The following is an 18,440-nucleotide window of genomic DNA, read 5'->3' on the forward strand; positions in this document are numbered from 1 at the left end:
TATGCATTTGTCCTTGCTGATTTCTGCTCCTGGCTGGTCAGGATTGATGGATTGGTTGTTGTGTGTTTTCTAAATGCCCTGACTATTTGAAGTCAAATCTTTCAGCTTGCTATTTAAATAAAAAAAAAAAAAAAAAAAAAAAAAAAGCCAAACTCGTCATAAAGTACTACACATCATACAAGATGTGTAATTGTTTCTTAGCAGTGTAGTTACTAGAAGAATATTTTGAAAACTGCACTGCAAATGTTTGCTATGTGTGTGGTAGCCAGAAACGGTCAAATGAAGTCAAGTCTTGGGTGTTAAAACAGCTGTACAGGTTACTGCAAAGAACTTACTCATCTTCTGATCTGCTTGTGGCAACTCCTATCAGTTTTTTTTTTTTATGTAAGGGTTTTGGGGTTTCTCTTTGCAATTTGAGAACATCAATTAGAGCAGTAGATGGGATTGCTCTGTCCATATAGTACCATGGTGTCCAAAAAGACATCTCTTCAAGGATCAGTTTTAGCCAGCATCACTCGGTGCATTTGGATTTTACCAAAGAAGCTTCTGTTTCCTGGCAATTCTTCCCTGACCTAGAAGGCTTAGATCAAAAGCAGCTGTCTGTAGAGAAGTAATGGTAACACAAGGTTATTCTGTCCTATTAGGATTGGAAGTGAGATGCTTCTATTCTTTTGATAATTTTGCATAACCTTAATTATGTATTTTACTTCTTTTATGGTCTTTCAAAAACAGCACTTATCTTTATATTAAACATTGCACAGCTGATACTTCAAAGAAGACAGCGCCAGAATTTTTAGTTCTAGAAGCATGTCATGTAATTGGCTGAAGTATGGTTTTTGTTCTTTTTCTAGAAGCCCATCACATAGGTACAGTTAGAGTTTGCCCAAGCGTTATGTGAGCTGTACTGTGTAACCACGGATAATCTGAGCCTTTTATATATATATAAAAAAATTTTGTTCCATTGATGTTAAAGAGGTGCCCAGAGTGAAGTGAAAACCTTACGGCAGATCAGTTACACCGAGCCACTTGAAGCCGAAGTGCTCCAGGAAAGGTGACTGTTAGCTGTTCCCTGTAAGGAATTTTAGAAGGTTTATATATATATGTGAAGGGCTAATATGCATGCAGTGCAAACTTGATAACAAGTATGAATAGAGATTTATACAAGAAATTCAAATAAGTTTCTAAACATCAAGAGTAAATGATCTTTCAGATAAAACAGTGGGGGCATGGGGCCTTTTACATCCATTCCATGTGTGGAAAGGTGACAATAACAGAAGCGATTCTGAAATGTATGCTATTCGGAATTTACCAGTCTGATTCTTTGAATCTGAAAGAATTTGAAAGGAGGAAAGGTATTGGGGTTGATTGCATCACACATGCTAACTGAAGGATGGAATTACTGTTTTTGCAATTTGTGTTTGTGTTTTAGAGCTTTTTTTCCACTGTCAGATTAGCTACATCTGAAAAAGGGTGCAGTGGTGCTTTGGGTGACACTGGAGTAACCTTATCTTCCTTGTTAGTATTTAACCTGCATTTAGGGCAGAGCAGATTACTTTTGGATTGCACATCTGCTAATTTTTCATTCAAAAAAATGGTTAGCAAAACTGGATGATTGTTTTGCAGTTCTCCAAGACCTTGTTCGGTGATAGTTTGAGATGTAATGCATGTCCTGCTTCTAGGTATTGAAGAGACCTTTGATCTCAGCTCTATTCCTCTAAACACGTAGTTTTGTCTGTTGGCCTCTTATTCTAGGTTTTGAACTTAAGGGATTCTAAGAAGCAGATCTGCCTTATATAAGGGGGAAGCATGTGGAGTGGGTGTTTAAGATACCCTTCCGAGCACCTTTTTGTGAGGGACTGATGGTACTTCCCTAACTGTCCCTTTCCAGTCCTGTGTTCCTAAATTGCATTTAGCTACTGTATGTCTGGTTATTTTTTCACTTGCCTTTGATTTTGGCAGTCAGCTTTGGGAGGATTTTGTTCAGGGGTCTGTTCATCTGAGTAGCTAATTCTTTACCCTTCAGCAATGAGATGGATGTTGGTTGGTGCCTTTGTGCTCTGGGAGAAGGCTTTGGTGTATTACCTGGTTTTGGAAGAGACCCTTTCAAACCAGACGGAGCAGTGCATTACTACACTGAGACCGTTCCTATCTTCGCACAATAAATCTAGAAAAGTGACTGTATATCTTGCATACACAGACGATTGTATCTCAATATCCCAGTCATCTTACCTGTTATAGTTCTGCTGAGACTCGTAATGAGGGAATCATTAGTTAAATGTATCTTATAAATGATGCCAATCTTAAAGTGATTATCTTTTGTACTGGTACAAGGTAGGAATCTGGTTACTCTCTGGGCTCTTTGTGAGACTCGGATTTATACTGAAAGTGTTTGGTGACCTCTGCTGTGATTCGGGTGCTACCAATATAATCTGAAGCATGTAAGATCTCCTAGGTATCTTGACGCTATAAATTATCCATGGTGATTGAAACCCAAACATACACATCTAGCAAGATGTTTGTTTTTTTTTTTTTAGGGCTGGAGTGATCATGCTTACCTACTACTCAGCTACTTTTCTGCTTATAAAACTTCTGTGGGCTAGCTTTATGTTCTTATAGGCTAATTTCTCAGTGTTCATACTCCTAGCACCAATGTTGATGCTCGATGATGGAATTATTTTGCAGCTGTGATCCGGAAGAAGTTGCTGCCAAAGATAACACGCATCACAACAGCAGTAATCATTTCTCTAGGTGTTAGGAGTAATGTGTGAGGTTCCCTTTCCCACTGACGTCAAACTACAGACTCATTTCCTTTAATTCAAATTTGGGATCTTCCTGGTAACCTGGAAGACATCATCCTGGATCTCATTACAGTGGCATTATATTTTTAGAAAAAGCAGTGTGGTATCTTCCTAGCATAACAGCAAGTAAAACCTTTGTAGGAACATATAGTGTAAAAATACTCTCACGACAAAAATGTTCGATGTACTCTTTTGTTTGGATTTCATCCTTGTATTGAGGACTGTATCTTCTTTACATAGCAGGATTTAGATTACTTTTTAATTTAACTGACAAGTACTATTTGAATTTTCTCTAAAAGTAATTCTGTTTCCAGGTTGCTGTATTTGCTTCAGCAAGAAACCTCCAGCACAGAACTGAGAACAGAATGTGCAGTGGTCCTGGGAAGCCTTGCAATGGGTACAGAGAATAATGTCAAATCCCTACTAGACTGCCATATTATTCCAGCCTTATTGCAAGGTACTTTTCTCTCACTGTAATCTGCATAAGTAAATGTTTCTAAAGTACTTAAATAAGCCAAGAAAATGAAGCTGAATATTAGTTTTTGCTTATATGTATAGGATTACTATCACCAGATTTGAAGTTTATTGAAGCCTGCCTACGATGTCTCCGTACCATTTTCATTAGTCCTGTAACTCCAGAGGATCTCCTATACACTGTAAGTTGTAAGCAGATTATTCTGTCCTTTTAATTATAATGCTGTTCTAGTGTGTTAAAGCTTACAGAGTTGGGAGCTTTCTAAAATTAACAGATAAAGACAAGAATCTGTTTTAATGGGTCAAATGTGCTACACCACAGAGGAATTCTGGGGATGTCATCAGTCTGTTTTGCTTTAACTTAAGGAAGGAGACGCATAAAAGTTTCAGAGACCTGTTAAGACTTGTGAAGATTTTAATGTGTTTTTCTTGTGAGCAAGGTTGGCTCATTAGCTGCTTTTGGTTTCTTGTAGAAATTTGCTGTTCTAGTTGTCATATGCCCAAAACCCAGTACCTGTTTAGTTTACCCACTAATGCAGGCTTACTTTGTGTGAGGGAGAATCAAGAAGACACTTCGTGATGGTTATGACCACCAGCGCTAATAAAATACACTTGAGGGTTTAATACCCAGTGTTGTCCCACAACCAAACCAACTCCTTGCAAGCCCTTGGATGCTGCGCTTGAGAATCAATCAGGGTGTTTGTTTATATGCCACGTGTAAAGGCAGAAGATCAGGTGGAGCTACTCTAAACCAGACTCTAAGAATACTGCTTAGAATAGTTTGTCCTTTGCTTTTCCTATGCACATAAGAATGCAATGAGCATGGATGTACAGCTGGTGTATCTGGAAGTACTCCAGTTCCTAGTAAGTAACTTTTCCTATAAGATGCTGAAAAGGCAAATATGTCTGTACTATGTCGATCCCTTCCAGTGATTAAGAAACAAACAATTGAAACAGAAGTCACTTTTGTTCTCTGCTTTCTGTTTTCTGTTGAGATGAACAAGTCTGGATTGTTGGCAGCAAAATTTTGTAAAGTAAGTCTGCTAAATTTACAATATTTAAACATACAAATCTTAAAAATAAATATTGAAAAGCTTTGTTTAATCTCAAATATGGATACAAATAGAATAGGAGAGACTTAATGCATGTTTATTTAAAAATAATAAGTATTTAAAAGTAAAAAATATTAAAAATAAGAAGTATTACTAGAAACTTCCCAAATAATTGAGAAATAAAGTGTCAGAAATCACTGTGCGTCTCTGAATCATAGCTGTTGGGCTACTGTTATTTTCATTATCATAAAAGTAGCTAATGAGCATGAAGATTTTGTTCTACTTGTAATCCACTTCTTCCCTGGTAAGAGAGTTGCAATTTATTAGTCATTCTCCTGCAGGTAAAACAGAGTCTGATTTACTTCTGTACAGTCAACTTACAGTGTAAGTTCTCTGGACAGGAAGAATCCTTGAGTTCTTGCATCTCCTCTGTTTGGCATTCCTTTTAACATTATCCCCTCTGACTGAGAGGTACTGGTAAAAGTAACTGATGGCTTTAAAATGTTGTCATTTTGTACCTTGCCATAAGGCTTAAGAAGTAACTGGCTGTGTTTTCAGAAGGGAAGTTCTGTGTATAATGATTTTCTTTTGTTGTGATTTACTTGGAGTTCTTTTTTTGTTTTGTTTTCCCATAAAGTAAAGGTCCTGGACACAAAAGCAAGAGCTTTTATACCTGGCACTGACTCCTATGTCATTTCCCTATCCTACCCGCCATGAGGGTGCCTCTTAGAATTGTCACTCGTGTCTTAAATATCTCCTGTACTACTTTAATAGTCTTATGTCTTGACCTGATGGAATTGAGAACTCCAGTGTTCCATTCTGGAACAATTTATATTGGGAAATGAAGAATGTGGAATTAGGAAATGTATAGAATATGGAATTAGTACTTCTTTAACTAACAAACTGTTGACAAGCAATGCTGAAATGGTCTTAATAATTTTTCTTTTCTGGCTTGTTTCCAGGATGCTACAGTTATCTCCCACCTCATGGCACTGCTCAGTAGGTCTCGATATACACAGGAATACATATGTCAGATCTTCTCACATTGCTGCAAAGTAAGAAAGAGAATACATGTTCTCTGAGACTTGTGTTTCTGGCATATAAGAAACTGTATGAGATGATAATATTGTGGCAGGAACATAAGATGATAATACTGTGGCAGGAACATAAGGACAGTAATGACTGAACTGCCATTGCTCTGGACTCGTTGTCATGTTTTTTGGGGTTGGTAGATGTTTCTATACAGTAAAACAAAATATGCAAATAAGTAATTTTGGGGTGTCTCTGTGTATGTATATGTATATGACTACTAAGCAAAATCAACGTCTAGGCAAATACCAGTTCTCACTATTATCGGTATAAATGTAGGAAGACTTCATTTTTTTTCCTCGGAAGTTTCACAAAAGTGTGAGCATCTCTTTGCGGCTTGCATCTGCTTTCAAACCATCTGTTTTAAACCCAGAGAATGGTTTCTAAGAGGTGGTGTAAGCTGAGAGGAGAAACCATACTCTTCTCAATTGAGCTCTACCAGTTTCAGGTTTATCCAGATACATGTTCATTCCTGTTACATAATGCAATTCTCCTAATCTGGGAAAACTTCTAATTTAAAAACAGCAACAACCCCACCCCAAACACAGTTTTGTTCTCAGGCTGTCTTGTAGTCTTAAGACATCCTGATTTTCTGCACTCTGGCCCCAGTTTTCCCACACCACTGTTTTATTATATAATTATTGTTTCTTTTGTTACTATACCTGCGGGTTATGCACTAACAGTTTCAATTCAGCATAGAAAATCAGAATTTTATGGCATCTTTCCCATTTAGAAACAGTTTATAACTAAAAGATCATAGATTGCATTTATCTGTTAGACTGAAAAATAAAAATATTCCAAAATTGATGTATTTATAAGTATTTACCTCCAAAAGTCTGTATTACTTCTTAAAAACAAGTCTTTGGAAACTGTGAATTGTTTCTTTGTTTTGCATGTATGTTTATCCAGTTTCATGTCTTCTGTTAAATGAAACTGGGGATTGAAGACTATGGAGTGATTTAAAAATGGAACTCAGTTGCTAATATTTATAGAATTATTAAAGCAAGCGTAGTAAGATAAAATCCTGCACTGGACTGTAGAAGATCAAATTGAGATAATGTTGGGAAAGGAATTGGGTATTTTAAGAAGAAAAATGCACCAGTGGCTCTCCTTTCTGCCTGTTAGTTTTTTATATATATATTTGTAGATATATTTGTGGAAAGTCTTAGGTTTTTTATTCTTTACGATATTTTTGGCACTAATAGGATTTGAATGAAAATGTCTGCTTCTCCTGGAGCTGCTTTTAAGTTGAAAATTAGAGCAGTTGGAACATCCAAGTGGTGTATCCTTCAGTCTTCTTATTGGGGGGGAATACAAATTTGAGTAGGAATTAGTCATTCATCCAGCTTCTCCTTATCTGGGGATGAAGAGAAATGTTGTACAGGCATGGAGCAGGCAGTGGGAGAACTGCAATGCAAGCTGATTGTTCCTAGTTACTGTCAGGACAAGACACAAGTAAGTCCTGCCTGTCTAATGACAAACACGGGCACCTCGTGTTTAAATGGCCCTTGAACATCTCTGTAATAGGCTGAGTAACTTGAACTGTTGAAAAGTTGGGCCTTGTTGGCACACAAGAAAAATAATGCAGGACTGATTACATACGGAGGTACAGAACGCTTGTCCAGTCAGGGTTAGCTCAGTGGCAGCACAAACCCTGCTGGCTGTGTGAAAACTGCTGTGTAACTTCAGGTAGCTAACCCAATCTGAAAACAGTCACAGTCATCCTTTTCCAAATGAGTTGCTTCCTTTTAGCTCTGCTGACTCCTGCTGACTTTCATCTCAGATATATGGTTAACAAAATGTAAGCCCAGTCACACCAGAAGAGAATAAGAAAGGGCGTATGAACCCGCTCTCTACTGTTTGCCAACACCTACTCCATCCCCAGAGCCTCTCTCAAACAAAACTCGCAGTGAATGTTTTCAGAAATCCAAGTTTTTGGGAGGAAAAGGCTGATATTGTGAACAGACAGAAATGTGAATGCACAGGAAAAGCAGAGTAATGGCTACGAATCGTAGGACATATAATTGCTTTTACAGAATAAATATTTAGCTATGTAGCAAAGAAAAATATTTGTGGTTGAGTAAACAGATCATTAGAAATGTTAAATTGATCAAGAACTCATTTCTCTCTTGTTCTGGCGAATGCATATCTTGAATGCAGCTGTAAACTGTCCCCTTCTTATTTTGATTAATTCTTGGATTTCAGATCTGGTAATTAAGACAAAACATCAATTCTGTATTCTCAGACTTAATAAAGTGCATCTAGTAGAGTGAAGCAGGGGATTTTCTGCTTTGTGTGAAAAGTACATTCTTATCACTAAAAAATACTGAATATTTCTGAACGTTTCAGTATTCAGAACATTTTTAATGAAGACTCCCCCTAAAAAGCCATGATTGAGAGCACCCTTATTTATTTTCCCTGAAGAAATGTTACTATAAGTATTGATGTTTTTTTTTTTCTCTCTTCGTGTTAATCGATTTATGCATTAAACAACTGGTGACATATCTCAACTTCTTCCCGCCTTGTTTCTGCATACTCTTGTCTGCTTTGATCTTGTGCTCCGTTTTCTCTCTTCCTGGCCAGAGTCTTGTTTGGTCGGGTTTCTCAGGTTCCTCGTTTTGTGCCTGCTTGGATTTCACTGGAAAAGCTCAGACCTGTTCTCCTTAGCTAGGAAATCCTTAATTCAGGTTCCTAGCATATTGCTGTTGTTTTCTGCTTGTACATCATGCTTTTACTGCTTGTCACTGCGTTTTTAGAGTTAAAATTGAGTGGTGGAAAATGCTGACTCTGGAAAAGAGCCATTCTAAGCAAAGGAAAGTGTTGGCTTATAGGGGAGTGGATGCAGTTTTTAGCATACATGGTTAGGACTCTATCAACATACAAGCAAAACCAAGTGAACTGAAATCAGGTTGATGTGCAAGGCTTGTTAAAATGCAAGTCAACACATACTTTCTAAGATTCTCTATCACAATTGATTTGTTTCCAGAGAAAGTGATGTGAGTAGGTAGGCTTTACTATTTTAATGGTCAAGTGAGAAAGATAAGGTATGCGTTTGGAAACAAGTTGGATGAACGATTTGAGAAGATAGTGCTGGAAATTATATCTGAACGTGGTGACATCTCTGCATAAGTAATACATTCACCTCTGGCTGAAAATTAAAATCTCGTGTCTGGGAAAGATCCAGGATAAAGCCTGTAATCAGGGCCCATTCTGAGAATGTTTTCTTATGTGATCCTAGGCCTGGTGCTGGATCCGTGAACCACGGTACATTTACATTTAGGTATCTGCTTTTAAAATTTCGTTATGGAATAAATTATTACGCTGTTCTATCCTTCTTGAAAAATCAGCGTTTTATGATGGAAAAATATACAAGAAATATGACTTCTCTCTGGAATATTACATCTCTTGATTATATTTGGAGAAAAAAATCCCTGAAATAGAACTGGCTTCTGCAACTCTGTTAGGATGCCCAGAGAGAAACAGAGTGAAAAGGCCTTGCTATTACACTGCTGTTGGAGATACTTGGAACTAGAACAGAATGATGCATTGTGATATCAAGATTTCAGGTGTATGTTTGAAGCTGTCTCTATTTCTGAGTTGGTACTCAACCTGACTGTGCATTGAGCAAGCAGGATTGGTGCATACAAACACAGCGTGTACAGATTGGATATATTCATTACATCAAGTTACGCAGCTATGAATATGCCCAAGTGTTACTTGTACCCCTCCTGTTTGCACAGTTTACCTCTTCATCTCTTTGAAAAACCAGTAATACCCACGAATTAATAGAACAATCTAGGTCAATATGATTTTTTTAAAAGTTTAAGTTCATTCATATTTTTCACATATTTTAATATCTGTTCTTCAGCTTCAACACTGGCATAGCTGCGGCTTTAAATCATTGCCTCAGCCACTTCTGTGTGCCAATGTAAGTTGTTTTCCTACTTCAACCATGCTATTTTAATTGCATTTTTTTGGTAGAAAGCTCTTGGTGGCAGTAGCAGCTGAAGCATCTCTTAAAGCACCAGATATGTTTCATCTAAAAGTGACTTTCATACTATTTTTTCCTTAGAGGTAAGGGATGTTCCAAAACTGTTCCTTTGAACATAAAAGGAATCTGATTTCAGCTCTATCTCAGATGTGAAAATTAAGCGTCACTTATGCATACTGGGGTGTGTAGATATGCCCGTGAACTCAGCTGGGTTTGAATGTAAAATTAAGGAGTGAAGATGCTTTCTTCACTTGCAGATTAGTTGAGAAAATGTATCGAGGTATGATTAATGCTGTGACATTACAAAAGCTGAATTTAAATTGCGCATGGCCGATGTTTAATGCAAAAAAAATGACTGGAGTCATGAATCCACTTCTAAAGAAGTGTTTGTAAGTCACAGACCAAATCTCCCAAGAGACGCTGAAAGCTGTGGGCCCCACTGGTGTTTTGTGGTTTATTTCTGACCTCATTGAGCCTTGTCATGCTACAGAATTTCTGAGACCTTTCTACTGCAGAATTCAGTACTTGTGTTTAATTCCAAATGCTTTTTAAATCTTGGGAAAATATTGATTTATCAGCCATTGTTGACTTAAGTCTCGAAGCCAATAAATGGGTGATGGCTGTCTAGATTTATGGCTAAATATGTTTGAAATTAAAATAATCTGTAGGAGGAAAATGTGAATCTGTTCTCAGTGCACTGTCACATTCTGTCTGGAAACAGTTTTAGAACTAATTCCATTTCTTCTGAAGTTAGAATTGCTGAAAATGTTTAATATTACACACACAAAAAAGTTAGTGACTGGAGATACTTGAAATGATTTATGGAGAAAGTCAGGAGCTTTCCATTGTTTCCAATATGAGGAATAGAAACATAAGTAGTCTATCCATGTTTGTTTATTTATGAAAAATAATAGTTTCCTATTGAAGTAAAAAGTGAAAATGATCACCAGAAAAGGACAAATGCTATAAATTGGAGATGGACTTCTTTATTTAAGAAATAAAAGGTTGGTATGCCAACTGATTTCAAAGTATATGCTAGTAAATCTACCTTTAAATACTTTAAAAAAACAGAGCTAGTGGAAACCTTATACATGTTCTTTAAAAATATATATAATTGCATTTTTATGTTTTTCTTTGTAGGGTCCAGATCACCAGACAATCTTGTTTAACCATGGAGCAGTTCAGAATATTGCACATCTGTTAGTCTCCACCTCCTACAAAGTAAGACATTACAATTATTCGGTGTTTTGTACATTTTTATGAAAGGGATGCCAGTGATGTTGATTTAAAAAAATATATATATATATACATGTATGAACTAAAACTGTAAATATGTGTAATGTTCATTTCTAGAATAAAAATTGTTTTTACCTGCCATATGGATTTCTATCAAAATGAGACCTATTTTGGAATGCTCTGTTAAGTTAGAATATCATTAATTAAAACAGAGTTGGCATTTGTTGATCTGACAGAGAACAGTCACTTGGTTTGTCTAATATGCTGAATGTTACATGATTAAAAAAAATAAATCAGAAGAAAAGCAAAGGTGATCTGTCTTAAACAGAAGTCATCCTTGAAAAAACATGAACGTGGAATCTGTGAAGGCCACCGGCTACCAGTGTTTTCTGCTCACATGTCTCAGCTCCATCCTCTGTTATGTTTTTGGGAAGTCCGTCCTTGGCTATCTGAAAATACCACTGCTGGGAAGAAGCATCATAGTGTACGCATATTGTGGTGGCAAGGAGGGTCAACTACCTGTTCTCAGTCTGCGGCCAAAATTTCAAATCCTAAGCATAGCTATAGGAGTCTGCTGTAAATTACTTAAAATGTTTGAGTGTGTGTGAAGTGCTTTCCAAAGCTTTTCAGTGTAACTTGGTGTTTTGTTTGTTGTTTTGTTTTTTTGGAGAGCTAGCAGATACCTGGTATGCAAATAATTTTGAAATCTGTCAGAAGCCAAGCCTGTGATCTCTAAGCAGTCAAATTGTTATGGACTTTCTTATGAAGGTATCATTTATTCCCTCCTCCCCAAATGTATGAATATCATCATTCTAAAAATTAGAAACACATGAAAGCATCTTTATTTATCCCGAGTTATTTTTATTGCAATATCTAATACAAAATATCTAATGTTTCTGTGCCATTTTTATTTTGTTGAAAAAAGGCTGTTCGTTGCTTGATGAAGACTAGAGAACATAATTGTTCTTGTCTTATTTCGGTCTGCAACCTAGTACAGAACAGTCTCAGTAACTGAAGTATCTTTCAGCAGGAAAGCAAAGCTTCAAATAAGAATTTCATGTAAAGGGAAACTTGGTGTTTTGTTCCAGGGCCTAATTATCTTATGTGGTGGTTTTTGTTTTTGTTGGATTTTGTTTCTTTTTATAAATCCAGTTGGAAGTATGCTGTCTTTAATGTTTTGTTAGTGAGACTGACAGATTTCTGTTTTCTGTCTTGTAAAACTTCTGTAAGAAGTTTTCACCATGATAGGGAACATTTTGTTCATTCTTCCATCAGCTGATTTTTTTTTCAGCTTGTGTTGTAAGGTGAATTTTCCAAGCCATATATCTGTTTGAACCTTCCCTGAATTTTTTTTCATTCAGCTTTTTTAAAATAAAGAAATAGGAGCTTGGTAAAATTTTCAAGTGGCTTTTTCACCAACAAGATACATGTACTGTTGCATTAAAATACATATTTGGTCCTACCTAGGAAGATGTAGGACTGTTTATTCCTTTGCTAGTTTGACCAAACTTTTAAATTCTAGGTGTAAGGGCTGAACCACTTTTTGTTGCTTTTCATACACTTCGCTCCATTAATACTCCCAAGGTTAACAGCTTTATTGTTATCTCAGCTGCTTTCTTAGCATTCTCCATTAAATAGAAATTCTTGGCCTTCTCATGTAATTGATGCATTTTTGTGGAACACAAGCTGTTTCATTCTCATACTTATCTACCCAGTTTCTTAATATTTAGCCAAACAAATAAGAGCATGACAGGAAACAACAGCATTTAAAAAGCTTCTACATTTTTAATACTTGGAGTAGAGGCCAGTAAGGTATCTCAAGTGATTTAGTTGATAGGACCATACCAATAAATGTCAAAAACCCCCTAGAATGGGGTTTCGGTTCCCATGAAAAGAGTTTGTGTAGGTCTGCCAGGAGAATTGCCTATTATTTTTCTTTGGTGTTGGGATTTCCCCTTCTGCAGTTGATGATGTGAGCATCTTTCCCACTTGTTATATCATTCCGAGTGTGCATTTTTCACCAGTAAGATGTCCAACACAAAGGGACTACAGCTTTTACAGTGCAATGCAGAAAATTTTTTCAAGAGCATATTTGCATGTTTTTCCACATCCTTGCATTGTGTTTCTCATGTAACTACCAAAGTAATTGCCATTAAGTAGACAGTACTAGAAGAGAGTAATCGTAGTAATTTTTAAATCTTCTATTAATAGAGCAATATCACATAAAATAATTAACTTCCAGGTAGACTTCAGTGGTTCTGATTAGAACATCTATAATGCCTTCTCCCACCTCCCACCCCCCTGCCCTGCTGTTTCTTCTGGCTTGAATGCAGCACTTCAGCTGTGGGTTTGACTCGTTTCAGTGCTTTTTGATATACAATCTCTGTTTCCGGCTGCTTTGAAGCACGCACTGTATTCATTAGATCATCTGAGAAGAAATGTTGTCAAATGAGGCTTTTGTTCTGAAGCCAGATATCCATTTCTGCTATCCATTTTTCCTTAGTAAGGCTTCACTGCTACTGATGAGAAGAGATCTTACAGTGGCTGTAATGAGATATTATAAAATAAGTGCACAGAAGTTTTATTGTCTGGGCTGTTGTTATCTACCTTTGGATTTCCATGTTTCTAGGACTTTTTTTTGAGGAGGGTAGGATGGGCCTAAACCGAACTTGCAGGAATTGCAAATGCTTTCTTTAGTGACAGGGTTTTTTAGGTCAAAATTGTGTTCCATTTGCTTTGTTGTCATACTAAGCATGTGGTAAGAGGAACATGGAAAGACATGGACACAGCTTACCTATGTGGAACTGTAGACGGTGAAGTCAAAGTCTAATATCTGAACTAAATTAGATTCTTTATCTGGGAAGATGATAATGAATGGTCTTCCCTGTGTCAGAAAAGAGGTTTTAAGGGCTTCATAGCCTCGCCTGACTAGGTAACCAGGAAGGTTTGATGGTTAAATGGTTTCGGAGTATAGGTTGCCCAGAGAGGTTGTGGGGTCTCTCACCTTGGAAATAACCACCTGGACATTGTCCTGGGCAACCAGCTCTAGGTGGCCCTGCTCCATCAGTAAGCTGAACCAGATGACATCCAGCGGTCCCTTCCAAGTTGCAAATCGTTTGTATACAGGTGATAACTGAAGTTGTGTAATAGCAGCACAACTTACGATATATATTTGCTTTAAGATTAGTTTAGAATCAGTTCTACAGGATGGTTCTCTTTAGACATTTTTATTAAAATCACCTTTAAAGACTTCTGAAATATACATCCTAGTGGCATGTGGTTTAGATTCTCTTGGGTATTTACGAGTCCTCAAAAGACTTTAGTATTGTTCTGATACCTCCATTTTTTTGTTGTTGTTTGCATGCTTATGAGTAACAACAAATGAAAACTACTGTTTCTGAAAGGCTGGTTCCCACCTGCCAGTCCTGGCTTGCCTCTTTTTCATGAAAAGTTCACAACATCAAATCTAGAAAGGGTAATTCCAGCAGGGAGATCACAGCAGTCAATCTGTGAGTTAGATGTTTCCATCTGCCTTTTATCCATTGTCAAACAATCTTATTGATAAGACAGAGTAATTTCTGTAAGCCTATACAGCAGTATGGTCCAATTTTGCTGTTAAGTTAGCGTTTACATTTATGTTTCATATCATGTTTTTACACAGGTTCGAATGCAAGCCTTGAAATGCTTCTCAGTTCTAGCCTTTGAAAACCCACAGGTATCAATGACTCTTGTAAATGGTGAGTATAATGCCATGATTACTTGTTTGACACTTATTTTATTGACTGGTTGAATCAGAGTTGTTTTGAGTTCTTTCATCTCTTGCAGTGTCAGTTGATGGAGAATTGTTACCGCAGATTTTTGTGAAGATGTTACAAAGGGACAAGCCTATTGAAATGCAGCTCACATCAGCCAAATGGTAATTTTCATCAGGAATTAAAATGGAATGGTGTACAGTTTAATACTTTTTAACTGTTGCTTTTTTCCTTCTTGCAAAGTTGTATGTGAACTAAAACTTCAGGTAGCAATAATCACAGATATTATTACATTACCTAAACCCTTGAAGGAATCGTTCTCACCTAGTAAGCTCACAGCATAACTTCCACTTTTCGTATGTAAACAAGAAAAAATGACAACAACAAAAACATTGGTGGGCAGCAGTTTTACCAGGAATGTGTATTCATACATGGATTCGCTTTCATACATGGGTTTGCATGGAATTTGCTTATGTTAAGTTTTACTTTAAATAGGCTATGGTCAATTGTGTGTCCTTACAGAGTATAATACCAATTATAATACTTACCAGGTGTTTTAATTAAAATAATTATTTTTTAAGCTTCATATGTTCATACAGCAGAATTAATGTTATTAATTTTATAGTTCAAATCAATCTTTCCCTTTTGGTGTAGGCGGGTTCCTCTGTGAGTAACAGTAGGGTTGCTCACTTCATAAGCTGAGAATTGACTCTGCTTAAGATCCTTACCCATCTGTTTTGTTGAAGATGGTGGAATAAATGACCCAGGTGACTTAAGAGAGAAAATTACCTGTCATTATAAAGTACTAAAAGCAATCATAAGTCAAGAGTTTGGCTACTGATATACTGTTTGATTTGATCTCTTATAATTCTCTGCATTTACAACTTTCATTTTGGATTTTCATGGCTTATTTTTGAAGTGGGTCAGTGAGTTCTCTGGTTCAATTCACCAAACAATTTCACTGACACTTGTGTTAGTGCAAAGGTTTTAGTTTCAGGGTGAGGAATAAGTGGGGTAGATACGATGGTCTCTTTTGTTCATGTTGCCATGCTATGATGACTTAACCCATTCATGAAAGTAGTTATAAAGAACTGGGGAGGGTAGCGTTGTTTTAGGAGGGTAATCCCCCCCCCCCCCCCCCTTTTTGGGAGGTTGGACTGGGAACCTCCCACACTACTTTCCAACCACAGTTGGCTATGTAGTCTGGTTTTACTGGTTTTGTTAAAGTAGTGAAGAAGGCAAGGTAAATTACCTGTCTTGTAGAAGTCTGTTGCAATTGATTTATTTGTTTCTTTGACCATTCAGAGAAGATACAGATAATTAGGATTAAAATTTTAATTTTAAGTATGAGAAATTATATATATACACACATACATACATACATACATATATATATATATATCTTAGGTCAAGCTATGTGGCTGTTGGCAGGCTGGAGTTAAAAATGTGTTCTGAGTTTGGATTGTCTCGTTGTTGTGGGATGAATGCTCTCAGGTGTGCTGGTGTTCTTTACCGACCTGCTTCAGACTGGAAGGAGCTGGGTGGAGGATCTCATCCGTTGCTGTTGCTTTGCAGTACTTTTGGCTCAGATAGACTTCTGAAGGCATAGAAGGAAAGGGCACAGTGAAAAGCACAATAAGGAATTGCAGGAAAAAGGAAAACAATCCAACGTCTTGTGTTTCAGACTAGGTTTCTAATTAGTCACTGGGCAGTCATCTTTCTTAGCAGGGCATTCAAGGCTTTAGATTCTTAATAGTCTAAGGCCTTACAGAGACCTACTGGTTTTTCTTCTTTAAGTCCACTCCTGCTTGATTCCCTCCAAGTCAGTATCCCTTCTTTCCTCTCTGTTGTTCTAGGGAGAGTAGTAGATGAAATTGTCACAGGTCCTCTTTTTTTCTGCTTCCAAATTAGACTTCACTTCTGCCATGCCAGTTTTGGTCAACTAATGCAGAGCTCCATTCTGGTTTATTAGTAGAGTCCTTGGAGTGCAGAATTAGAGTTCCTTTTGTGAATCTATGAAGCCTTTTGTTAAATTTGTTTGAATCCAGACTGGCATACAAGGATACCCTAAGAAGGTTCCTTTGTTTTTCAACAATTGAAATAGACCTGGAAGACCTGAGTTAAGACCTCGATTGAAATGGAGTAAGGATCTTTCATTTGAGCAGCAGTGTTGGCACAGAGGGAGCAATAGTAAGCCTCTTGGAGGAGCGATTTGCACCTAAAAGTGGAGCAGCAACCTTTTCTACTAAAATTACTGGAATTGCTTCCATCTAAGCCAAGCCCATCTTACCTGAAGTTAAAATACTTCAACCTACTTCATGTCTGAATCTGAGCCGCTTTGTCCAACACAGGATCTAGCTAGAGTAAATGGCAACTGACAGACTCGTGCTTTTCTCCTGATTGTCCAGGCATGAAAATGAGTATTTCCTCCTGTTAGTTGCAAGGGTCAGACAGTAAAGTTTATAAAATAACCTCTGTGCTAACAGTCATTATTTTTTCACTTCTAAGAAATAATAATAATAATAAAAAAATTTGATTATGGAATTTTAGTTATGTCTGCCATTGATAGGTGTTTGGAACAGGTTTAGTGATGCTGCCTTCTTAGAGGTGAAATAAATCTATTTGGGCACTTGTAAAGAACTTAGGAATGCAGTGAAACATGGTATGATTAAGGTATGTTAGCATGTTACTGCTCCTTAGCTGAGAAGTTATGATTGATCCTATGTGCACTTTTAACCTGCTCAAATGAGAGCTGAAATAGTAGTTTTAAGTCACTTTTACTGATTTGCAATTATTTTTTTTGCCCTCACAATTGCAACATGCTAATATTTAGTCAGTTGCAATGGCTTAGTTCAAAAGCTACTCAACTGTTCCTGCACTGAATGCAGAACAGGTACCCTCCAGCTTTATTCTGTTTCCTTGTTTCTGAGCAGGTAAAAGTGATAAACCATGTAAAACACTTGTATTGGTCAGTGAACTGCTTGGCTTTCTGGTATTTTGTAGTGCAGAGATAGGTGGATTAACAAAGCAATTTATACACTTGCCACCGTGTGTCAACACTGGAGTTTGAGACCTTGGACTTGTCATTGTCACTGCTTAACTTTACCACTAATGTTGGCTAATAAAGACCAAGTGCAGCTTTGATTCAGTGTCAGAGACTTAATCGGGTTCTTTGTCAGCAAGGATGTGCTTATTCTAACAGTGTGTTAAGACGTACCTGTGGACAAGCATCAGAACTGTACCACATCTCCTAAGCTAATGCAAGGCGTGTATGGTTTTTGACCAAGCTGTCAGACTGTCAACCCTATATTGACTCTTTCCTTATTGTTTTAAGTGCTTGCCCATGCTGTGGGCGGCACAGGACAGCTCTGTGGATATTGCTGCTCTATCTTAGTGAAGGTTGTGAATCTTGTTTTTTTGGTGTAAGAGGTTTGTGCATCAGTCAGACTTGATGGTTAGACCTTTTGTTTGACAGGTGTGGTGTACATATAGGTCAGTGCTCCAGCAGGATGTTCTGTGCTATAAATCTACCTACAAGTCTGCCCATAGTAATTTGCTCATGTTCCCAAGTCTAGTAAGCACAAACGTATTGAAATCAGAGCAGAGGGGAGTACCTTTCATTAGTATAGCTGATTGTTTTGCAACATCTTAAGTGCATAAAAAACAAAGATAGGTGAACGTGTTTTATTATGTTCTTGCAGCCTTACTTCCATGTGCAGAGCTGGAGCAATACGGACAGATGATTCTTGCATTGTTCTTAAGGTGAGCTGATTAAAGTTTTCTGTTGAAAGCAGTTTTCTTGTGTGAGTCTGTGTTTTTATTTGTCTAGTATAAAAAGTAAGTCTGTTATACTGAAGATTTCAAAGTACCAAGTTTCCCTGATTTTTATTAAAATATTTTTTTTATTAAAATGAAAATCAGTTACCTTAATTTCCTATTTATGCCTTTAAGCTTTTGTAGTAACATGGCTCTTTTAAGAATTTTAAAATAAATAATCATACCAAAGGGTCCATATCCAGGAATAATTATCCCGAAGTTGATTATCCCA

General features: G+C 37.1%; 1 protein-coding gene across 2 annotated transcripts in view; it reads left to right on the plus strand.

Moving 5' to 3' along the window:
* The window catches only part of ARMC8 (armadillo repeat containing 8), a 61,408-nt gene that overhangs the window by 25,492 nt on the left and 17,476 nt on the right, over positions 1 to 18,440 (plus strand). For both annotated transcript variants that reach the window (XM_084291847.1, XM_084291848.1), the window contains 7 exons: positions 3,113 to 3,255; positions 3,357 to 3,454; positions 5,287 to 5,379; positions 10,545 to 10,625; positions 14,302 to 14,377; positions 14,466 to 14,556; positions 18,094 to 18,154. In XM_084291847.1, coding sequence (XP_084147973.1) covers positions 3,113 to 3,255; positions 3,357 to 3,454; positions 5,287 to 5,379; positions 10,545 to 10,625; positions 14,302 to 14,377; positions 14,466 to 14,556; positions 18,094 to 18,154 — 643 coding nt within the window. The remainder of the gene's footprint in view (positions 1 to 3,112; positions 3,256 to 3,356; positions 3,455 to 5,286; positions 5,380 to 10,544; positions 10,626 to 14,301; positions 14,378 to 14,465; positions 14,557 to 18,093; positions 18,155 to 18,440) is intronic.

Source organism: Netta rufina (assembly GCF_964035555.1).
Source record: "Netta rufina genome assembly, chromosome: 9".
Taxonomy (NCBI): Eukaryota; Metazoa; Chordata; class Aves; order Anseriformes; family Anatidae; genus Netta; species Netta rufina.